Source organism: Micrasema longulum, unplaced genomic scaffold (assembly GCF_059751315.1).
Source record: "Micrasema longulum isolate JH-2025_06_02 unplaced genomic scaffold, ASM5975131v1 h1tg000336l, whole genome shotgun sequence".
NCBI lineage: Eukaryota > Metazoa > Arthropoda > Insecta > Trichoptera > Brachycentridae > Micrasema > Micrasema longulum.
In genome coordinates, this window is record NW_028277540.1 from 242,897 (window position 1) to 269,460 (window position 26,564).

General features: G+C 32.4%; 1 protein-coding gene across 1 annotated transcript in view; it reads left to right on the top strand.

Annotated features, from left to right (window-relative positions):
• LOC148282345 (tRNA dimethylallyltransferase-like) overlaps window positions 1-26,564 on the top strand; it is a 126,063-nt gene that overhangs the window by 27,266 nt on the left and 72,233 nt on the right. Inside the window, exon 2 of the mRNA XM_088225220.1 lies at window positions 16,803-16,941. Within this exon, the coding sequence (XP_088081346.1) occupies window positions 16,803-16,941 (139 nt within the window). The remainder of the gene's footprint in view (window positions 1-16,802; window positions 16,942-26,564) is intronic.

Here is a 26,564-nt window from a genome sequence, read left to right on the forward strand (position 1 = left end):
CTCACTAAGAAATCATTGCTATTCACCGGTACCTAATATGTATTTCAATTCGCATAATATCAACACATCATGATAAAAAACAAGCAACTAATATAAAAATGCATAAAGATGCCTACAAACATGGTCCGTACTGTGTTATTTAATGTAGGTACCTACTTAACATTTACGCATATTGTACCTATCCTTAAAATCTGAGCTTCACTAGAAATTTGGTATCAAAGACGCCACTGAATAATAATAATATCATCTCTGCTTACTCCTACGCGGAAATAGCGTGATGGTTTGTTTGTTTGTTTGTTTAATTTAAATAATTTATAAATTTGTGGTTTGGATCACTCTTTCATTACAATGTTCATCTCTGAAGCACAGTTAGTTTCGTCAAACAACAGTTCCTACATAATTCAGTAATAATATGCATTTAAACTTCGCAGACGCTTCAAAAAAAAAATAGTTTTTACCACATTTTACGTTTACAGCGGTATTTAGGTGTTTTTACGAGAACGCGTCAAACATCATCAACCTATTTGGTATACATGTTGTTAGAACCGCGCAGGCTGTGTTATACGATAATGCTCGTATAAGGATGTTTAGTTACGCCGAGTTTATATTTTTATTATTTTTAAAACACTGCGATTTTTAAAAAAGATTTATGTTTTTAATATTCCCGCCAGATTTCGACGCTTATGACAGTGCATTCAAATGTTTAATAACCCTTTGTTAATGTGTTAGTGACACAGTGACAGAAGGTTGTCAATTAATCGAAATTTCAACGAAACCGATTTCAAATTCATACAAAAGAGTGGCTGATCTGAATTTGTTGTAATAGAGGGGTAAACCTTTTTGAGAAGGGAATATGGAGAGCTAGGCATTTACAGGGCCTACGACGTGTTAATTGCTGGTTTAATTTGCTTAAGATAAAGGTTTCAGCTATTTTACCTCACAATTCAATGGTTTTAAAATCAATTGATGGAAGAGTTAAGGAAATGTGGATGTTTAAACATAGGCAGAATGATGATTGTTACACAGTGTGTAAAGTGACCTTCTAAACCAGCCATTGAAAGTTCATATGCCCTATAAATGCCTAGACTTTCATATTACCTTCTCAAAAATGATTTCTTTCTCTGTTGCATCAAATTTAGATAATATTAAAATTAAAAATAAGTTTTTCGATAGGAAAAAATTGCCATTCGGCACTAAGCCTGCCAGTGTACGGATATGTATGTCCCGGAAGTTAAATAAGTACGTATGTATTCATAATTTTAAAAACATGTACTGTCTGCACTATTGGAGTAGGGTGTGATGAAGAAAAACACAAATTGTTATTTCCACTGCAATATATGTATGTACTATATGTATAGTATACCCATATCGACGTCACTTCGACCTGTGAATATCTATTGTGACAGATCCCTGTGAATAATGAGTACTTACAGATATATATATATCTATCCTCTCTGCCTACCCCTCCGGGGAAATGGCGTGATGGTTAGTTAGTTATGGTTTTTTATTACTTTTTTTTACATATTTTTAAATTTGGATTTAAGGCCGGAGCGTTCTTAACAATTTTAACAATTTTACATCGATCGATAAGGTAGTTGATAGGTTTCCTCACTAAGGTTTTTAACTAAAAAAAAACAAATATTTTTTTATTATCATTGATCAATAAGTCCACTTATATTCATTACACACTCCCGCATACAGACAATACTCACACACACCCATACACACACCCTCACACACCTTAAATATATATACTCAGATACTCACCCTAACTAAATGATAAAACGGATACACTAAATAAGAGTACGCATTGTTTTTTATTTATTTTATTTTATTGTGACTATTATTACTATAATATATTGATATACATTTAAAAAATGTATTACTACTACGAGATTTTATTAATAATCTAGTAAAATTATATTCAATTGTATAAATTGCATCTATCCTAACTTAAATTTTATTAAATTTAATCTTTTATAAATTCTAATAAACTGCTTTAATAACATATAATGAAAACTAAATTTTGGTCCATATACATTTTTTTTTTCCGTAACTATTGGTGTTCACATATAATTAGTAAAAGATGTTTAGTGTCATCATTTTTTATTTTATAAATTGTATTTATATTGTGATATCTTTTACTGTTTGTGAACTGAAAATAAATAAAAATAAAAATATATTTTATACTAATATGTAACGATGTTTTTTTTTTCATATTTTTATTTATCTTCTTAAAATCATTTTTATGTTTTGCTACTTCTGTGTAAAATACATATATGTCTTTATGTGTATGTAAAACATTGAAAAGCCTACAAGGCATTTAAATAAACAAATAAATCATACTGTGTAACCATCACAAGTAGGGGCGTTTTTTCGTGCGAGCTTTTTTGTACAAAATTTATTCGGTGTACCAAGACACAATCACACCTCATTTCTTTCTCACCCCTTAAGGTTTAATTCATTTCCCCACCTGTCGCAGTTAACAAATTAAAAAATACTCAAATCATATTTTCGTGCTTCCTGGACTTTTTTTCTACCTACTTTTAGAGTTCAGCCTTCTCGCACACATGCCAAATGTCTTATGAAACACGCCCCCACCCCTCATTATTATATCGTAAGGAAGTGGGATTTGAGTGATCCGATTTTTTTTGCCCGAGGGTTTATTTTTATTGCGTTTGACCAAATGCCACGATTTTACAATCATTGTGAGCGCCTATTCGTTCAAAATGCGTAATTTAATTATACAGCGCGTTAACAACGCGGCCCACTCAAATGTATTATTATTTTGTGGTCACTCTTTACAAGATGTTTTTTTTGTTTGTCATAGGAAACATTGTTTTTATTTTCAATTTCTACCTAAGTACTTAATAAACTCAGAATGAAATTGTTAATATGTATGTAATAAAATTGATTGGATTATCAATGTACGTATGAAAATGTTATCAAGCAAAAATTATGCAATTAAATTATGGAAGGGTCCGATGTCTTGCAGGGTACCCGCTGGCACAGCGCGGGTTTAAACTGTGCAACTCGGTTATAAGCTTAGACTATACCCTGTCTGCGTAATCTATAAGTGTGAAAGCACTACAACTTATGATATAAATCAATTAAACGTATTATTTAGATTCCGGTTTTATATCAAGGAAAAGCATTTTTACAATTTTTTTTATTTACTTTGCCTGACTTGATAGAAAAAATTGTGTTTTATTCGTTCGTAAAATCATAAATTAATTAAATAGTCAATATGACACTTTTTTTAGATTGTTAACAATTTCGTAGTGGGGTAAATTGCAATAAATTGTCTTAAAAAATAATAAATTATTTGCTAAAAAGTAATAATAACAGACTAAAATTACTTACGCCAGAACACCAAATGCACTGTTAACAATTCTCATGATAATCATCTCTTTATTGACACTAATAGTGCATAGGGTAATGCGTTGCAATACCGATAGCATAAAATATCGATTGATTGTTGTTTTTATAGACGCGCGGTACTGTGAAATATTCCAGTTATTCTTATTTTAAAATATGTAGGTGGGTGCAGTGCGTTCTATGTTATGTTTAATAGACTTTTATTAATATGTGAGTGCCTGTCGGTGAACGAAGTAAATATACATTTTTTGTTAGTGTTAATACGCACATTGAAATTTTTTTATGAAAACTTTCTGTTACCCACACATAACCAAATGTTATTATATATTTTAACGGACTGTACTTTACGTTGACCTCATACATGACAGGCAAACGCGCATACCACTTTACAAAGAGACTGAATTTATTGAGAACTAGCGGACCCGACAGACGTTGTCCTGCCCAAACGTTGGCTTGCCTGCTATTTATTACGTTGAAAAAAGGCTTTTCATTGATAAGTAGGTACCTAGGTACTTGTTTGTGATTAATTTCCAAAACTTAAAACTATTAATATTATTATATTGAATTTAAATAGGTACCTAGGTACTTATTTATGGTTGAATTCCAAAACATAAAATAAATGTTTTTTCAAATATGGCATTCTTTTTGCAAACGACAAACTCCAGTCTACTCACCAACAGAGGGGTCTACTTATGTAGGAATACGATTTTGAAAAATGTTTTGAATTTAGTATTATTTGAGTATGACCAAAAATCCAGTCAAAATAAATGAATGGGTAGAAATTGTAAGGAATTTAAGGAAATAATCTGATTGAGATCCACTAAAAACAAATGCTGTTTGCAAACATTCAAAAACAATCTTTTTTTATACACAAAAAAAATTCCATTTCCAAAAGTCTTTACATTTTTTTGTAAATGCATTTTCCTCGAATGCAACTCTGGTAGGTCGATGAATAAAACATTTATGCTCCTTACTTCTTTTTTACATATCAGATTGAAGATTTCAATATCTACGAAGGCGCACAGCGCAAATATCTATATTTCTCTGAAAACCGCACGTCGATCGGTTAAGCCGTTTAGGAGGAGTTCAGTGAAATCACATGTACAGAGGAATTATATATATTTATTTATTTATTATATATATACGGCCTAAGCCAATTACAATAGTTACATGAAGAAACATAAATGCAAGAAACTGAACAAAAAGAACATAAAACTATTTAGCAAAGACAAACAAGGGCAAAACAATAATTGTATACAATATATTCAAAAAAACGAAAGACCAAAAACTTTGAGCTAAACCATGCCAATCCAACTAAAGATATAATTCTCGAAGTTCAGTATAAGATAATTAAACGTTCGAAAGTCAAACTGTTCCCAGCATCCAATGGTAATAATTATCTTTGGAGATTTATATCTCGCGGCTACTGATTTGTCAACAATCATCTGAATCGATTCGAAATTTGAAATAATAAACTTCAATCCCAAATTTCTATACTACCAAATATGGGGAGACGTGTAGTTCTTTTTTGGGGGTTCTTGTTATTTTCTTCCCTTGAGGGTGATTCCATCGCATCAGTGCGGTAATTATGTCTCGTTTATCAATTATAGTTTTGTGTTCTTTCACATTTTACCAATACTATTTTTTAAATAACTTTATGCCGTTATTTCGAGAACCAATTACAGGATAATATTGAACTTGGTTATGTGCCAGTGTCGCAAAATCCACAGATTACAGAGGTCAAAAGGTTCATAACCCACAAAACTACAACTTTATTTCCATTGTAAACTGTAAGAACGCAAATATTTATTTGAAAAAATAATTACTACCTATTAACTAAAAACGGTTCCGACTTTTCATAGGGGATTCCTAACTAAAACCGGATCAAAGGTCCTAGGTTTAAATCCCACTGTACCACAATTTAATTCCCGTTTTTCCCACATGTTATTTACTGCATTAAAGTAAATATTTGGATAAATAAAAATAAATCAAATATTGATTTTTTATTTTTGTGAATAAAAAATCTGGACTAGAATCTTGCATTAAAGTTAACATATTACAACAGAGATGAAGAATATTTGAAAGAATGCAATATATAAGTCTAGGCATCTACAGAGCTTATGACCTTTCATTGGCTGTTTTCAGTGGCCACTTTACACACTGTGTAACATTCACCATTCTGCCCATATTTGAACATCTATATTACTTCAATTCTTTCATCTGTTGATGTTTGAACAGCTCCCCAGGGAGTTGAATCCAGTCCTTGTCTACAAAAATTTGGAAAAACTCAAAATATTGTTGTTAAATTAGAGTCATTTATTAGTGAAACAAATTTAATGCATACGCAAAATTTGCCGATTGATGCCGCCCTTCAATTGAGAAATGCGTTTGTAGTGTCGAGAGACGATTATTGTAATGGTATCTCCGCAGGTCTACCAATGAACAAAATGATTCGCCTACAGTCTGTATTAAATGCCGCAGCGAGAGTTATTTTGGAATCTCTAAGTTCTGTCATATCACTCCACTACTTCGAAAATTACACTGGCTGCGTTTTTCATATAGGGTGGAATACAAACTCTGTTAGCTTATGTTTTAGTCACTCCAAAACTCTGCTCCGGAGTATCTAAGGGAAATATGCATTCCAGATGAACTAGCTGACCGGCGTCTTAAACTTAGATTAGCTACGTCTACAGCGAGATGAAAAGTTATTAAACCTCTACGCAAACAGCGCACTAAATTTGGTGAACGCGCATTTGCGGTCGCAGGCCCTATGGCATGGAATGCTCTCCCAGCAGAGGTGCGAGGCTGTGAAAGTGAAGTGATGTTTCGGAAAAAACATATAACCCACTTGTTCTCTAAAACATTTTAATAAATCTGTAGCATGTGATAACAAAATAAATTGTTTTACTGAAATTATAAATTAGTTTAAATTTTATTTATTTATCTAAAGAACCATTTTTGTAAAGCGCCCTTGAGGTATTATATTACGCAAATGGCGGTATATAAGTTATCTCCAAAAATATCAAGCTAATAAACTTTAATGTGTTTTCAATGCAGCAACAAGGCTTATTACGGGAGAAAAAAATATTCTTACATCTCACAACATCTTCGAGATTTCCACTGTTTAAGAAGTCCAGAGAGAAAAAAATACAAGCTTTTGCTGGAAAGTATTCAAATCCTTTCATGAAATGGCTCCAAGTTACCTATCGGGTCTTTGTATTAGGGAATATACATGTCAAAGAAAATCTACTCTTACAATTAAGCTGTTCTAAGGTGGAGATTTTTTATCTTTAGAGCATAAGTAGTCCTATTCTAATAAAACAATAATATAAAAAAGAAAAACTAAAACTACTTAATTATAAATGCCTAGCTAATCAAATGTGAGAAATTAAAAATCGTTATTATACAAATATAAAGTATACATATGTCCCAAGAATACATGTCACTTAAACATAAATAATATATAATAAAAAACAAATATAAATCGATGAAATACATACAAAATTAAATAATATGTGTACCAATTAAATAAAGTACTACGTGTTTTCATTTACATGTGTTTTTTTTTTTTAAATCTCTCGCTTCTCTATTTAAATGTGCAGTTATTTTTATTTTAAATTTTGTCTTACATTTTGAGTCTTTTTTATTGGGCAATAAATCATTAATTATTATTATTGATCGTCTACGCTTAAATATTTTTTTTAACTAGCTGAATGTTTATTTTACTATCGAACTTGGCAAATTACCGTTACGTTATTCAATAACATTATTTTTCCAAAAAATATTTTTTTTTACGCACATCGGGTCTTTTAAACTTAATTTTAAAATCTAGTCGTGTTGTCGCAATCATTAAGGGTTTTTATCGGACAGGCGATGGGAGATTGGAACTGATGCCGCACCTGTTGTCCCTTGCTCTAATGACCCAGGTAGGTACGAATATAAACACAGCCATGGCGCGTCAAACTTTAACAAAATACCCTCGTAAAAATCTGACTATTTACAACCCTAACCTTTTCAAAGTCCGCACTCCCAAAGCTGTTAAAGGGCGGGAAATGAACATAAAATTTATCGGATTTAATAGCAGAAGTTTTTGCTCATCCGTCGATATTTTGAACTCCTGTCAATTTACTGCCTACAATCTCACCTGTTGCTTTTGTACTGTTAATAAGGACGCAGGACACTAAATCGTTTTGTCCTAATTAAACACTTCTTTTGCTAAGTGGTCATAAATCAAACTGGGTCTAGTCTCCGCAATATTTGGAAGCAGATGAGGAACTTTTTTCAATTCCTTTATTTCGTTTAATGGCATTCGTGTCTCCGTATTCAACTTTTAAAGTAAATAATGACAAGTCAGGTAAAATCGCATTAAAAAAACATAACTTTTTAACGAGGCTTTATTTAATTGATAACTCGTGTTATATTTCGCTTTGCTACAGGGTATCGTTTTTTTATCTCTTACAGTAAGTTTGTGACTGAAATCATTGTTGCATTGTTACATATTTTATGATTGTATTTTATTAAAAATTTTCCACACAGCACAATTATTATTTTTTTAATCATCCATGTATTCAAGAAATTTACTATCTTTACATGCATCGTAAGATCAATGCAACAAACATAAAAGCATCGTTCATCATAAAACACTTTGACATGAAAGCGTAGTTACAAGTGCTGTACATTAGTACAGTATGTACGTACCGTACTGTAAATGAAAGTCATTGCTTACTAAACATTTTGGTCAAAGTAAGCTGTTTGACTGTCATCATCCGTTTTCAGGCATCTTCTAAATGAGGGTATTAGAAGCAAACTTTAAAATCTTTACCAAAAATAGACAATTAGATATTGATGCCAGAATAAACTACAATAAAAACTCACCCACCTAAATAATAGCGTTATTCAAAACCGTCTCTAAATCTTGCAAAAACAGATTTCAAATATACTACTTGACACCGCAAACTTAGCATTCTTCATTGAGTTGGTGAATTTTTTTTTGTAAATATCTCAACAACTCCTTCAATGGAGATTTCTAAGTTTGCTTCTAATACCCTCATTTTTAACAGTGCTTGTTTTCTCGTGGTGTAGTGGTCAGCGCGTTTGCCTACCATGCAAGAAATCTCGGGTTCGATTTTCGCCATGGTTGACATGAAATATTTATTTCAATAGGTGTTTTTAAACTAGAATATTTCATAGTCTCTGTACCGGCACCTGAACCGTAAGATTGATCATCTTACCTTCATCTCTAAAAAAATATCAAGATATGCTGCGATTGGTGTACCAATGCAGTGCCCTATGCACTATTAGGTGCCGAAAGGGATTAATGATGATGATTGTCTTTAAAAATAAAATCGAATTTTATGTTTCAAAATTTGTATGATTTTTTGTCGAAACGTGTTCAATTACAGGTTACCGACAAAAATACTTTCTTTTAACTATTTTTCTACAGAAATTCGATTTTATTTTATAGACAATTGGCGATAAGCTTCCATTGTAATCGGGGCCTAGACATAACTCCGTTGCTTCACAGGGCTAAGCAGATAAAATATAAGCTTACCACTCTCTTTTTACAAAAAAATATTTTTATTAATTACTTATTTATTTTATTCAAAAAATATTTATGTAACATTTATTGAGACACAAATCCAACCTCCATGGAACCAACCACTCACAGATTCCAGTGATTATTTTTTTTTCTAATTACATACATAAATGTGATGATACCGGTTATCGGACACCGGCCCCGCGTTGTGTGTCCCTGACCCAAGATCGCGTGCCACGTGCTAGGAGGCTATAAATACGCCGAGGAAGCGAGAAAGAGGAAATGTAACAAGTGCAAGGTGCATCTGTCGCGTGCCAGGAATGCAGGGATCCTCAACCGGCCGCCTCACTCATCTTTCATTGCACCTTTTGATCGACTAATGATTGCAATCACTACACGACAGATGCGTTAAAACGCACCTGTAATTAGTTTTTAATCTCGTTTTCAGGTGACCTGTATTTCAAAACTGTAAGAAAAAGAAAACCTAATTTTAGTGCCCTGTCAGGTATCTCCAACGTTGGCAACCACTCTGGCAAAAGTCTCCCTGTCCTGTGCTGCCCGGAAAATCTGCTCCACAGTCCTGAAGCCAGTCCAGTCTCGTATATTTCGCAGCCAGGACATCTGTCTTCTTTCAGCCCCTCTGTGACCCTAAATCTTGCCTTTTAAAATTAAATGAAGCATGTAGTACTTTTTTCCACGCATTATATGCCCCAGATATGAAATTTTACGAACTTTTATGGTGGTTAAGAGTTCTCTGTTCGTTCTAGCTCGTCTTAAGACTTCTGAGTTCGTTATTAAGTCTGTCCAAGATATCTTAAGCATTCTGCGATGCAACCACGTCTCAAAAGCCTCCAGCCCATTCATAGTGTTCACTTTCAGAGTCCAAGTCTCACAGCTATACAGCAATACAGACCACACATAACATTTTACCAATCTTTGCCTTATTTTCAAGTTGAGATTAGCATTGCAGAAGAGGGATTTCATTTAATGAAAAGCAGCTCTTGCTGTCTCAATTCTGCATTTAATTTCTATATCTGGGTCGAGGGTCACTGTTAGAATGCTGCCGAGGTATTTAAATTTGTCCACCTTTTCAATGTCAATACTCTTTAATTTGAGAGAAAATGCGGAGATATCAGACGGCCAAATGTTATCCATTTTGTTTTTTTTTATTATTTTATTTAAAGATTTAATAAAATTATATTGGTGATTTAAATAAGTTCTGGCTGTTTTTCGTTCGACGTATCTCGGTTACAGTTGGTACGGCACCCGATTTCCTCGCTTTTCATCAATTCCTAAAGTCAATTACTAACACTTGGACATACGCAAAACATTGTTGTATTAACTAACAAGTAAAATCAGAAGTATAACGATTGGAAAATTGTTTTTTAGGTGAATCGGTTCAGCCGGATGAATCTCACCCACATGATAAAATTTTCAACTCTTTTACTTCACAAAAGTCGACAGATGAAAGAGTTAAAGAAATATTTAAACCTAGGCAGAATGGTGAATATTACACAGTGTGTAAAGTGACCACTAAAGCCAGCAAATGATAGGCCATAAGCCCTGTAAATACCTGCACTTCCATATTCCCTTCTCAAAAATATTTTCGCTCTCTGTAGCAACAAATTTATACGTAAATAACTCCCGATGGAAAAATCCAACCAGTCTGCAAACATTTGGACATAGTCGAAACATTTTTTTGATAATGGAGGAGCTTCAAGATAAAGTTGCCTGTAGTATTGCCCGATGTAAAAAGGCTAGGATTAAACCATAATATGTCGAGAAACAGCGAGAATTTATTTAAGTCCCTTTTATTTTATTCTTCTTTTATATCTATTATTTGATTATCAATTAAAACTTATATCTGAGCACCCGATGACAAACTATTATTAAATAGTTTATCGGGACAACATATATTTTGATACTTTGTTTTCTTCATAATGTATTAATATTGTAATGATATGTATATTTTATGGAATAAAGACTCTATGAAAAATAAAAAAACATATGTGTCCCTTCGGATGAAGAATACAGTTATGTTAATTGAACCGGAATCCTGGACGAGTGTTTTCGGATCGACGGCCTCATTCAGATAAAAATACTGAAAAAAGATAATCTAGTGAAGATAAATCCGCCTCGTACTGTAATGGTTATGTGTTCGCCTATTCTATTCCCGGGGAGTTCGAAATACTGCAGTATTTCATGTTTCCGAACGGGGACTTGAAGCGTAAGGCTGACCACCCTTCCAACACGAAACAGATGATCGAGATATGCTGAATTTGGTATATCATTGATAATTGTATTTCTGTTGTGCTTCATACAATACTGTTGTTTACCCTAATAAACAAAATAAAAAATCACCCTTGTTTTATCGAGTCGTGTGGATTTGAACGATCCGACCGGACCGATATTAAAAAAATATTGAAAATTTTTCTCATCATATTAAAAAGTCCCGTCAAATTACAAACGCAGTTTTTTTTGCAGGGATTTATTTGTGATAGAATAAACAAATAACACTGTTTGTAGACAAAAAAAATCCTTTTTAGGAAAACTCTCTAGTCCTGTCTTCATACGTATTAAACTTCCATTTTCCTTTTTTTTCCGGTTAATTTTTGGCGCGTTCCATGTGTATGGAATATCGTTTAAAATCGGACATCAAATAAACCAGCCAATTAAAGGTTATAAGCCTAGTAAATGAAAGTCCAAATTTTCTTACGACCTGCTCAAAAATGTTCTCCATCTCTGTTGTAAACAAAAGAAACATAAAAATAGCGTACCTTCCGAGGAAGGTTATGGTTTGTGAAACAGTTTTAAGTCCCCGGGAGTTCCTCAATGCTGCAAACCTGTTAACAGTCGATAGACCGTGCTAAATTATTAAGCCGCGCAGAGTGAATATTAATCTAGTGCTTTTTCTCTTACACAAAAGCACCCATAAGGCTATTTTAATTAATTACCGACTACGTACTCTCCGCTAACGAGATCCATATGACCAAGTACACTAAACTTGTATTACTAATGAACAATACTTGGACGGTTCACTGAACATTTATATGGAAAAATCTTTCCGCCATTTGTCGGCTCGAGTTAAACGAGTTTCGTAATAATTCATTTATGGTATTAATTTGAAAATTGCTTCTGCTTTTCTGGGCGATAATGCAGCACATAAATACGACGCCGAAATTTATTTTTCAATGCCGTAAAGGATCAAATGAACCCATTGCAAATAAATGTGAAGTAAACACATTGCTTATATTACATTTCTGTAATCAGTATAATACATAAACCTCTTTTTCCTGGCTCTTTATGTACAACATATCCATGTTAATTAAAAATATCAGAACAATTATGCCAAAAAATTTATCGAGATCAACCTTTTTTTGGTTTTTTTATTTTTATTTATTTAAACAAATACATATATTACAAACGAATAATAACGTATCCCCAACTCTATGAGACCAAGAACCCTGTGTAACCACTCGTTTCCAATACTGACAGTTATGTCAGAATTTAATTCGACTTCAATATCAACTAATCTCTCTCTTATATTTTGAATAGGCTTCTAATAAAAAAAGTACTAACCTCAAAACGATTAAAAATGTAAGTAAATCGTAATTAAAGGAAAAAATGCTGAATACAACAACATTTTTGTCACTTTTAATGCGTATATAAACGTATCGAGGGGTTCTAGACCCGTCGATACAAACCGATGTACTTACATCAAAACATGATAGTGGGGGGATTGGTAGCGTATCATAGTAATCGGTCGTGAGAATCTTATCTTCAACTATAACGTCATACTGAAGCTATGTCGTTTTAATGCGTCGATATGTGTACCGTGACGTACGCTTCCCCTTTCATATCGATGTACCTACCCAAAACTTGGAGATGGGGGGTCGGTAGTGTATCTTCGTAATCGCCAGAGAGAATTTATCTTCAACTTTGCCGTCAAGGTGAAGGTATGCCGTCTTTATCTTCCCATCATAATCGAGGCCCAGGAATTGAAACCCGAGACCTTAAATTTGGTAGACGAATGAGCCAACCACTGCAATTCACTTGATTTTATTTTTCAGATTTTATATCTAAAAGTAACCATTTATTTAATAATGCTCGTCCGGGCTTCTAATTCTAATTTACACAGCACTGAATTCTTTAATTGTCAAAACAGTATACTTAATGCTAAACATGAAACCAATTCTTTGTCCCAAGTGTTGAAAAATGCAATCTTATACACTTCGAAACACAAAAAGAAACATAACTTGAACATAAAACTAAACAAAGAAACTCTCGAAGAACTAGAACACGTGACATACCTAGGACTCACCATGGGCAGATAATTAAAATGGACGAAACACATAGGTAGACTCACCAAAGTAATGGCATCATTACATAGCCTCTTCTAAAAAAAATTAAGATCTCATACCAAAAATGGTAGAAACCATGATATACAAAGCTTAGCAAATTGAGCTACATAATCGCCTTGCGAGAACCGGTAACAAGACAGGCAGCAAGGGTACAAAGACAACAAAATAAAATAATTAAGCCAACATACAACATACCCAACCTCACCCCTACGACTGAACTGTACGAAAAAAACACACTAGTTGTTGACATAAAATCCTTGGCGAAAGTTGAGACAGTAAAAATTGTACACAAAAATGCACTGGGAAACATACAAGACGATGACATGACATTAACCAAAAATGCTGACATACGCAAACATAATATCAGACAACACCAACAATACACAATTAAAAAAGCAAAGACAAACGTAGGACAGTCAAAGATAAAATACAATGAATACTACAAAGACTTATCTTACTACTAGAAACATTACGCCAGAGATAAATTTTAAATCCACATAAAAAAGCACATGAGGACTTCACAAACCAGACGAGACATAACATGACTAGACTTTATAATATTTCTTATATAAGAGTTTTAAGAAAACAAAATAAGGGTTGTACTCATACTCCCGTGGCTATTGTCACTGACTCGCGAATCAGAGGTTCGAGATTCAAATCCCGCTTAACCACAACTTGAGCTCTATTTTTTAATAGTGAGTTATATAAGTCTTTCAAAATATCCCTTAAATTAAAAAATTTTCGGGTAAAACTAAAAATTACAAGTATTTTTTTATAAATGGCAAACCTACCAATATTGTGGCAACAATACTTCGACTTCATGTAGTAAAAATACAGTCATCAATAGACTTCACGCTCTAGGCCAAGACGTAGGTGACTCATTGCATGTTAAGTTTAGTATATACAGAACGGCCCTTCACGTGTATTTTGTGGGTAAAAGAAGCGAGTACCTAATAGTTCTAGATAATATTTTTTTTATCAATAAATGTTCGTTAAAATTGTTTAAATTACTGTTTTTTTCTTTTCTTTTCTTGATTTTATTTAAAAGTACAAAATGTTTATCTTTATATATATATTTTTTTTATATCAGTATGTTTTTATATGTACATTTAAACTAGTTACCTAAGCAGTAGTTTTAAATAATAATACATGTTTTTTTTTTTAACGTTTTTTATCGTTTAGTGTCATCCAAAATTATCTTAATTTTTTTATTACTATGTGTTGCTTTCTTAGTTTTTTTTACAGGTTCAAAATATTACTACGACCTATATTTTTCTTTTTAAAATATTTTTATAACTGTTAATATAATTTTAAAACTCTGTATCTTTTTTTTGACTTCTTAATTTGTAAATAACTGTTTAGTAATAATTTGTTTATTTATTTATTCATTCATTAAAAATAACACTTGTTTAAATATTAATGAACTTATTAAGGCTTCTTAGGCTGTGCCCGTGTCAAGCCATAATAGTTTACAATAAAAAATATGTCAAGCTATATAATAACAATCTAGAAAAACAAGGTATAAGTAATAAATAATAAAATTCCAAAGAATACAATGTAAAAAAGATAATCAGATATAAATATTAAAATATAAATTATCCAAATTAAAATTCATACATAATCAAATATACGAAATAATAGTATCATTGAAATCAATAGATTAATAATATATAAAAAAACATGATTGAAATGATTATTGAGATATTGTTTCTAAAAACTTACTCTGTGCTAGAGTAATGAAAAGGAGTAATAAATCATATGCTAAATAAGAGTGAGTACCAAATTAAATAAATGAAAATACACAATAAAAAATATATTTTATGTCCATGTATTTTACTTATAATTCCACTTACATGTATATAATTTAATTGTATATGCAACTAATATGTAAAAGGCACTAAGTGCCGCTTATTTAATAAAATAAAATAAAAAAAGATGTATATAAATAAATCAATAGTCCAATAGAATAATTAGTGGACCAAAATATACATTCGTCTCGTGTGTCTGTGTGTGTGTTTCAAGCTCTATGATATACGATTATAATACATGCATGCACAATGTAACTTGATACAGGTAGGTAAATATTTTATCATTAATAAATCAATGTACACAAAGCTTATATTTACTAAGCTTTTATCACTGTGCAGTGTAACATTTCTACCGGGTACTCGTAATAAGGAAGTTATGTATATGTGCAGTGTATAGGCATATATTTTTAATATTACTTACTTCATGATCAGTCCTTTTTCCGCACCCAGTTGTTCATAGGGCATTAAATTGTATTTTTGAATGCAGCATATTTCAACTTTCTGTTACATGGCGGTAAAGCGATAAGTCGTACACTTCAGGTGCCAGTCCAGGAACAATAATATAATGAATTTAAACAAACTTTAAAATTAATGTATCACTTTCACCCTTCCAGGAATCAAACCAAGAACCTAAAAAAAATACCCAAACAGACCAACCACTACACGATGAGGCAGACTTTCTCAATCTCCATTCCATTTCCTTATTCTGGATTTTTATATGAGAGCAGCCAGCTAATCTAAAATGCTCATCCAAGGTTCTGATTCTATTTCACACACAGAACTGTTTTCTTCATCCGCCTGGACGCAAAGACTTACATTGTTATTATTAATTACTTACTTACGTTATTATCATTTATTTTTGCACCACAACAGATCAAGGGCTCAATTACTGAATTGATTGCATTACAGAACACGCAAGCTTGACAAAAATCACATTTAATAAAAAAAATAATACGCATAATTTATTTAAATGAAAGTTCAAGGAAACATATGTAACGACAGTACATTAATCAACATTTTTTTTATGAATATGTTTTTTATTCAATCACATGTATGTATACGCGGTGTTTCAGGGCCAGACGAAACTTCAAAGGAACATTTCTAAACAGTTTTTTAAAAATTCATTTTTTTTATTATATGATCTGGAAATCGCTTCGTTACGTTGGTCAAATACGTTATTTATCTTTATTTGTTTTTTAGGGGAGAGGTAGAGATTTGTGAAAGGGATGCTAGATGCTAGTCCGAGAAATCAAAGATTTATCCAATTTTTAAATTATAAAACAAATATTTTAATTTTTATCCTTGCTACGCGAATAATGAATGTGACCCCAATACAGCAATACATCTGTATTAAAGAGAGCACGAAGATAGAACTCGTAACAAGGAAGACAGAGAGGCTATTTTTGGCTGGTGTTTGTGTGAAAATAGATTCAGTCGGCTATTGACGGTGATAGGGAATCCACGAATGTAAAATGACCGGCGTATTTATGATTTTTAATTTATTTTATTACATGTTTATTTTTATAAATTATGGAAAAGGAATTATTAAACAGCATGTCTCCGTGTTTTTTTTTTCTTTTCAAATGTCTGAACTTTAGAATATTTGGTCTTTTGCTTGTGATAACACGATGTTACATCACCGCGCGCAAAGGAATTATTTACCATACTCTTTTAAGAGAGAATTTTTTTTTTCATTTTGCACACTCCTTTTATTTCCAGATCTCTGCAAATCTGGGCAGAGACGGGGCGGCGCCATACCGACATCTTACGGGAGCAGAGATCTGAAGATGGAGGTTGCGGATTGGGGGGACCTCTGAGGTATCCTGGGGCTATCGTACTTTGGCTGCATTGCCATCAGGTGAGTCTGCTTAATCATTTATTTAATTGAGATGATCTAACGGTACACTTATTTGTCGTGCTCAGGGTTAAAATAGGCTTCTGATGTCACTGCGACCGCGACCTATGTATATCTATTGTGACGGGTCCCCGTAAGTTAATTCTCAGCATCCTAGCCTAGGTCTTTCAAGAGCCGGGCTACTGAGTAGCGAGCGAGTGCTCTCATATATATATATATTGCTAAAGCTCTTCCTCCGAACCTAGGTCCCTTAGTGTCAGCTGATTAAAAGGTAAATGCTTACAAATCCTCTGGTTTAACCCTTTATAAGAAAAAATAATTGATTAATTTGATTTGTTATCAGTAAAAAATGCTTAATATCTCACTTCTTAGATTTTCACGGCCGTTCAGATTTTCTGAATTATAATGCCGTGAGTCGTTCGTACTCTTTACTGACGTTTCTGATCGCATTACAGCGACCATCATCAGGGTTGATGTTATTTGTGTACATAGATGTGTAACGTTAACTACTTAGGATTTGTACCGTGTCGCAGTCGTTCCTGCCTACATCTGGTCAAGTAAAATCTGTGGCTCTTCACAGTCTACGCTTTTATGTAATTTCTTTATAACTGAGTACTCGGATGATTCTACGCGCATCCCATTATTTATTTATTTATTAGACACTTTATATACATATACAATATATATAGATATTAGGGCGGGCATATTGCCTTAAGGCAATCTCCATAATAAATATATATATTTAAAAAAAATAACACTATACTATGAAGAGAGGAGAGGGGATGGGAAGGAAAGAAGAAGGATAAAGGAACACTTTAAATATTTAGATAGATTTATCCCATCATCTGTGTTTATATCATCGGGATGTTTGTGAATCTCGATTGCCTCTTTTACTAATGGAGTTTGGCGAGTCTTTGGTCTCCGTAAAATTATCGGCTCGAAGGAAAACTTATGCCCCGTTTCTATGTGTTGTTTGGCCAAAGCCGATTTTTCGGCGTAGCCGAGCCTGCATGGCCTCATCTGCTCCTTTCTCTCGTTGTAGTTTTTCTAGCAGTCTACCCGGTGTACACTTTGGGACATTTTTTACAATCAAGCTTGTAAATACAGTCAGTTTCGAGAGAGTCCCGGTCTTTTGCTGATTTCGGCTTTGGCCGAACTTTTTGAACCGAGGCTTTTGCGATAAAGTTATCCTTGATTTAACTAACTGGTCCAAGAAGAAGTATAAAAATTGGACAATATTTTAATGCTTTGCCTAGTATTTAGGTCAAATAATTCTGTCAGATGAATCTCACCCGCGCCAATAAAGGTTTCAGCTCTTCAATGTATGCCTATGTCCTGTAGTGGACCTAGATGGGCTAAATATGATGAATTATTTCTTAATAAATTTTAAAAAGGGATAACGGTTTCCATAATAAGAACGGCTATTGTTGACATTTATTGTAATAGGGAGAAAAAACATTACACACTGTGCAATATTTACTATTCAACCAATGTTTATTTTTTCATTTATTTAATATTATGTTTTATAAACAGATATAATTTTTTTACCTTAATTAAGCAAGCATATTAGGCGAAAAGTACAAAAAAAAAAGAAACAAAATATCACACCAAAAAAGAGATAATAAGAGATAACATAGATAACACATTTATATATTTATTTATTTATTTGACACTTTATATACATATACAATAAATATACATATTAGGGCGGGCATATTGCCTTAAGGCGATTTCTCCCTACCTACCCAAACCGTTCAGTTTGAGAAAATTATAAATACATGGACATATTGAATCTTACAATTTTATACAAAAATTAAAGCAAAGATTAACAAAAATAAATATATATATATATATAAACACTATACTATGAAGAGAGGAGAGGGGATAGGAAGGAAAGAAGAAGGATAAAGGAACAATTTAAATATTTAGATAGATGGTGTAAAGTATTGTGTTTTATGTTTCTTATACAATAACGTTTTCTTTCTATTTCGGATGTATTAATATGTATGATATTATGTATTGTCAAAAAAGTGTTTTTTTTTTATGTACGGTCCCAAATGAGTTTCTTTAATAACTGCTGGAAGAATAATATGTACTTTTTGTTTTATAATATGTTTTATTAATAATAAAAATTAAAAAATAAATAAAAAAAACATTTTGATAAGATTGATAAACAATGTTTTGAGTTACTAACCAAAAAAACATAAATTCAGAAAAAAAATAATTTAATCGCAATTTTTATATATTGTGATTAAACATCCATATTTCAAAAATTACTTCTTGTTGTGAAGTAAAAGAGCCGAAACCTTCATTCATGTGGATGATATTCATCTGACTGAATTATTTCACTCACATGGCAACGCATGAAAATATTTTTCGTTAAATAAAGACCAAACTACGTACAAATGATGGTTTTACCATCATTAGTCACCGTATTATATGTTCCTTCGCTGCCCAGCTAGACCGTTACCAGATATCGACGTACGATTTCGTCGGAATACCTTCGCGTACTGAAGAGGTGAAGTATTTATTACCATTGACCCCAGCAGACTCAATGCTCCGCACACGACCTCAGTGTTAACACTGTTAACTCGTTTTAGACTCTACTTTCTCCCAATTGCTGCGCATAACGTTCTATCAGAAATGACTCATAAAAAATAATTATTCCAATGTACCCACCCCTGACAAATCCACTTCGTGATGGTCTTATTCGCTAAGCTTGGTATTTTTATTTATTTATTATTAATATTACATCTTATTATACATAAAATTATACATTTATTCCAAGTTACTTTGACTGTTTAAACTATTTACCCCGTTCTAAGACAGTAATCAATACATAGAAAAAATAAATAAAGGTGGTAGACATAGTGAAAATATAATGGAAAACGTATTAAAATACTCGTACACAGTTACATAGTAAAAAAATTAGTAAAAGACATAATAAAAATATATGTTTTAAAACCTACGTAAAATACGTAGCAGAAACAAAAAACATAGTAAAAACATCATGATCATCATTCCATGTCCGCTCCCCAGTTGGAGCAAATGGTGTCCACGAAGATCCTCCGGGCATCCCTGTCGGCGGACAGCTCCTGTGCATCCTTCCCAGTCAGGTTCCCGTCCCGTAGTTCTGACATGAACTGCTGACTGTTCGTCAGCAGTGCACGTCTAGGATGTCGAGAACCTGATGCCTTGTAAAGTAGGCAACCGTGGTTAAGACTCTCACGAGGCGTCCGCAGTACATGACCAAGCCAACCGTATCGCCTCCGCTTGATGACATAGTAAAAAACATATGGAAAAAAAACAAAGTAAAGGCAGGGTGAAAAGTAATGAGGATCTCCAAAAATATGCCAATAATATACATAGGTATTATGGAATGATTTCTAAATTATTATTAATATATATTTTTCAATAATTTTAGTTAGTCTAGAAGTTTTTTAGACAAGTTACATTTCATTATTATTCATAGAGCACTACATTGGTAATTGGTACACCAAAATTGCAACCCCAAGTATTACTAATGAATAACTTTTAAGACTTTCTGATAGAAGAATCCTAACTGACCTAATATGACTTTTTAAGGTGATCAATTCATTAATTGACTGTCCAGATTTGCTGGAGATGGTGTGTTTCCGTGTACCTGGTCGACATACCCCCCACAGATCTCCTTTTTGTTCTACAAGTTCTAGAACCAACTATCACATGCACTCGCCTATCCCTAGGCTCCATAGATATGGCAATCAGTATGAGGACGAGGCTGATATATTTGGTTCTGGACTTGATAGTTATAAAACGAGTCTGATTTCTTTTTTTCTCTCGCAATATTATTTTTAAACTTTTCTTTATATTTAAAAATGTTTTTCCATTTTTGTTTTTTCATATTTATGTATTTATTTCGTTAATATTTTTGGTTGCTTATGTGTATTTACCTAATTGTTACTATTGTTATAGTTATGCAATTTTATAATTTTTTGTTATGTTTTTATAAATGTATTTTTTTTTTTCATATTTATGTTCAATATATGTTAAAGGCAATTTATGCCGTTTATGTAAAATAAATAAATAACAATGCATGAATTAATATTTAACTGAATTGGATTTTTATGATTGTATTTATGTGGAAAACTGATTTGGCTTTATTTTATGTTTTTTTTTATAATGTTGTGTATATTTTTTGTATTGCTGTTGTTTTTCTGAATAAACAAAATAAAATATGAAGTAATAAAATAAAATAAACGAGGATAAAATTTGTTGGACGCCATGATTAAAATAATATATATTTTATCAAACTATAATTAATGTTAAATGAGAATACAATAGTAAAATTCATCTAACTCCTTTTTCCCATTCGCTCCTAAACTCCTTAGAGGAGCATGTGGACATCACCAGACGCCTCCAGGAGACCCTATCGCCAGCCAGCACCATCGCCCCGTCCGCGTCAATCGAAAGATCGTCATCAACGGCCTTCCAGGACGCCAAGAACCCGCCGTCAGTAGTACAATTAAATTATTAATATATTACAACAGAGATGAAGAACATTTAATAGAAGGAAATGTAGAAGTTAGGCATTTACAGGGCTTAGGACCGGTCATTGGCTGGTTTAAGTGACCACTTTGCATACAACATATATATTCCTTCAATTCTTCCATCTGTGGATTTTTGTGAAGTTTAAGAGCTGAAACCTTTATTGATGCGAGTAAGATTCTGACAGAATTATTTTATCTACATATTAGGCAACGCTTGAAAATGCTTTTTATTTTATACTTTAAAAATTAAAAACTAGAAAAAGTAAAAATTAGACTCCCATTTAGAAAAAAGGCGAAGTCACAAAATTCAATTTTATAAAAAGCAGTAAAAAATATTACATGGGAAAAAACATTATTGATGAAAAAAAAAACAAAATTCAAACAGAAGCTTAAGAAATAAGTGTTTAACAACTTGTAAAATAAAAACATATACATTAGTGTGGGCTGGTATTTTTTTTCCCGAATTTTGAAGTGAAAGGGGTCTAAAAAGTTGCCTTTTGGATTACTCGAAATGCAAAAAATATTTGATTCTACTTTTGGCCCTCAACCAGAGCTTGAAGTTTTTCGAAAAAGTCGATTTTTTGCGCTAAACCGGCTGTCATTTCGTATTTAAGTAAGAAAATCAGCCCAATTAAATTTCATAATGGGCATTAAACCTTATAAATAAGCATCTTAGGGCGTGAGTTGCACTTTGTTTTGTAATAAATGGATAACATTGTTTTAATAAGTCAATGTTTTCGTCAATATTAGCCAATCGCTCAACGGAATCAGTTCCACAGTTTTAAAACGTGTTCGATGTAATGTGATTAAGTTATATCTTTACCAACAAAAAAATAATTTTATCAATTTAGATAATTAACAAAATGTTCAGACAGTGATCAACTTTAAACCTCGGTTGAGGGCCAAAAGTAGTATGGAATATTTTTTACGTTCAATGTGATCCAAAATGTAACTTTTTAGACCCCTTTTCTATTTGATGTCTAAAAAAATAAAAAACTTCATACATCATCGGCCCACTTTGATGTACATTGTTATTATTAGAGCACACATAACAATAAGTATGTGCCCTATTTCAAGATTCAAAATAAATAAATTAAATTATATTTAAAGTATAGTAGAAACGTTTAATATATTGAGTTTTTCTACTGACATTTCTTGGTGGAACTGCATTTTGATTATAATAATAAAAATACGTATATAGTTTTATTCCACTTTTATTATAATTTTTTTAACAGTGACCGGGTTTTGTCGTGACCGACACCAGTCTGGCGATGTCGGTCACGACGAAACCCGGTCACTGGTAAAAAAATTATAAATAAAAGTGGAATTAAATTAATACGTATTTTTATTATTATAAGAAACGTTTAAATTGGTGTTTTACTGACGGCAATAATTTTTTTTATTTTTTTTATTTATGCTTCATTGAGTTAGTTGATAACATCTTAAGAGCCAGTATAAATTTTTAATATTATTACACTTTATATCAACATGTATTAAAAGGGTTTATTTATAACATTTATTTTATTTCTTCAGGTAACTCATTGTACAGTTTTAAGCCCTTGTACTATGAGTTTTGAGACTCTGTTTTTCGCATTAATTTTCGTAATTATAAGGTTAGAAATGCTTAGGAAAGGGGATAAGTAAAGAGTTTAGAAGGGGAAAAAGAGAGGATTTTGAACTTTGTATCATACTTTAAAATACAGTTTATAGTGAGTTGAGGTCAAATCTAAATCAGATTTTTTATGTCGGATCCTACCAGCTAAACACAAAAACCACGACATTACATTCACAATTTGTATGTAATTATACACTATCCAGAAATAATAATTGTACTCAAATGTGATTATCCACACAATAATTATACGCACACTTTATAATTACACACTACAAAATAATTGTTCTTTAATATGATTATACGGTGTGAACGATAGGTATTATTGATCATTTCAGAAAACTTTTACTATTCGATAGTTACGTCACGTCGGCCTTTTTAATAATGAGATTATTTATTGATATGCATAGCCGATACAAAATTAACCAAAATACCTAGTGGAAAGCTTTCCATTACTAATACACATATTTTGCATTTTTCTTACTGTAAATGTAACATGTGAACTCATAACAGGTAACGCTAAGTCAGATAACGTAACTCGATTTTGTCTACTTTTTGCTCACCTATGAAATTACTGAGCAAGGCACGGTGGGGGTGGACAGGGAACACTTAAGAGTCACACTTAAGGGGAACACACTTATACCCCTATGCAGAGACAAAACTTAAGGTAAGGAAAGTACATTCTAATTTCAAATGCAGAGAATAACCCGAAGGTGAAGACAATAGAATGTACTTTCCTCACCTTAAGGTTTGTCTCGGCATACGGGTATTAAACACTGAAGGTGTCCGAGGTGTGTAACTTGTCAGACTTATGTTTAGTGATCTAGGGTTAAATATCAACAGCTACATATCAATAAATTGCATTTGGATCTCAGCCGCCTCGTGCCGTAGACAATGACTTTTTTAAAAAATTGAATCGGCATTCACTTCGTAACACTTCATTATCCCGAAACTATAGTTGTGTTCTTGTAAAAGAATAAAATTGTGTAACACTGAAAACAAAGTTTTAATGACACTTTGCCTATTATATCCTCTTTCTTACCTGCTGACAAGCCACTACTACTATTACTACCATCGCGCCATTTCTCCGTGGGGGTAGGAAAAGAGTATGAACCGCAATACTCGTCTATCCTCGCATAAATTCCTAGCTTCTTCCACATTCATATATCTTGTCATACATGCTATTCGGTTCTGCCTGCTTTTGACATGACCAGACTTAAGATTTTTGTTTATCTGATCATGCCACGTCTTCCTTAGTCTTCCTTGTCCCACGTTGTTATTCATTCTTGCCATATATATATGTTTTACCATTCGTTCTACATGACCAAACCATCTCAGATATCCTTTCTTAAACTTATTAATTATACCTGATTTCATCATTCGTAACCCTGTCATACATTGATTTCCCACACATTCGTCTAAAAGATCGCATTTCAACCGCGTTTACTCGGCTTTCATCCTTCCTCTGCCAGCTCCATACATAAGTGTTGGGACTAAAACTCCTTTGTGCACTGCCAGTTTAACATCGATTGACATATTTTTATTAGCAATCACTATGCTTAGTGCGACGTTCATTTTCTTGCCCGCATTCATTATCCTTTCAACATCTTTTTCTACTCTTCCTTCTCTTGAAAACATGCTTCCCAGATACACAAATTATTCTACTTGTTCAAGACATTTGTAGTTTACATCCAATTATATGCAATCATTAACCTCACTTCCCCTTTCGAATACCATCTCTTTTGACTTACTTTCATTCATCACCAATTTGCTCTCCATATGTACATCATACATTCTAGAGACTATTTGTTGATTTGCTACTTGCTAAAAGAACTGCATCATCACCGTACAACAAACAGCTTACTACAAAATTATCTATTTTTCCACAAGCGTCTAAGTCTAAAATATCATATAAAACTTGAATATGCAATTTGTGTACAGATGCATCATTTGGTGCGGATAAGGGTTAGAATATTAGATTAGTACATGTGATTTTATATCGATATATTACATCACATCCTTCTACAATGGAGTTTCATCAACTGTCTACAAAAAAACATCAATAAAATAGCCTTTTTACACCTACATATTATAAGAACATCGTTTAAGTCGTGTTCAGACATCGAGATGAATTCATTACTTTCAATTTCCCACGCCTGCGATTAGTGATCAACCCATAGTATGTACGAGTATACGTATAGTATTGGATAGCCGAGCAGAAGCATGCCGTCACGAGAACTGGTGATATTAGAATTAGAGGCCTGACTGATGATTCCATTTGATGACGTGCTTGGTAGATGCTTTGGACTTATAACTAACCATTTGTATGCTTCCTTACGACTACCTAAAAGAAAACATGGGCGTGTGCCGTACTTTTGTATGTGTGAGCATGAGTGCGTAACATTATTTATTTATTATTTTACAATTTTTGTATTTATTTTAAAATATTGTCCCTTGTCCAGGGAAATATTTTACACTATTTTAAAACATGCTCTAAATATATTGAACAAAATTTTACTCTTGGCTGTGGTCTGGTAAAACGCACGCAAAATGAGGAAATGATACGATTTTGCCAATTTAAAACTAATGTTTTTTTAATCGCGCAATAATAAATAACACGAATTTTTAAAGGTATTTCTGTTAAAAAATATACTTTTAATATAGTTTTATGTAACTAAAATACAAATACTTTCAAACCGGCAGATTACGCCATTTTAAATTTAGACTAAACTTAGGTATCTGGGATCTCAATAAAGACTAAGTATCGAACTGAAATTTGTTGTAATAATTTAAAGATAATAAATTGAACATGAAAGTGGCCGAAGCAAAATTTTATTATTTTGTTTTTGCAAAGAAATACAAGCATTTTAAATCACATACACTTTTGTAACATTTTTCTTTATTTCTACGTAATATTATGCCTTTGGTAATACTTGAAAAAAAAAAAAACAATAAATATTTTAGTCGAAACCTTTTTTTATAGAATTGTTTTCTCTTTTTTTTAAAAAAGAGAATAATTCTAGTTGTAATATTTAATTTGTAACAATATCTTATTTACGTTTTTATGACCTTTATACCTGCCCTTATCGGTACCGATACAATTGCAACGAAGAGGGAAAACAATTCGAGAAGGGAATATGAAGGTCTAGTGGTGAGTCTAGAATATGGAGTAAATTGGCCACTTAAACCAGCCAATGACAGGTCATAAGCCCTTTAAATGCCTAGACTTTCATATTCCCTTCTCGAAATGTTTACCGAAGGGAAGAAACAGAGATGTTACAACAAATTTAGATTAATTTATTCTGTGAAGTCTTACAAACAAAATCACTTTTTTTTACCTGTTTGGCCTGATCCACTCATCAATCCGCGCGCAGTCTACCTTCATTACCCATTTCTATATTGCCATTTTATAATAAAAGTACTTACTAATAGTCCTTATGGACAATGTAAGTAGGTTGCACACTTCGATCGAGAAGTAGACCAAT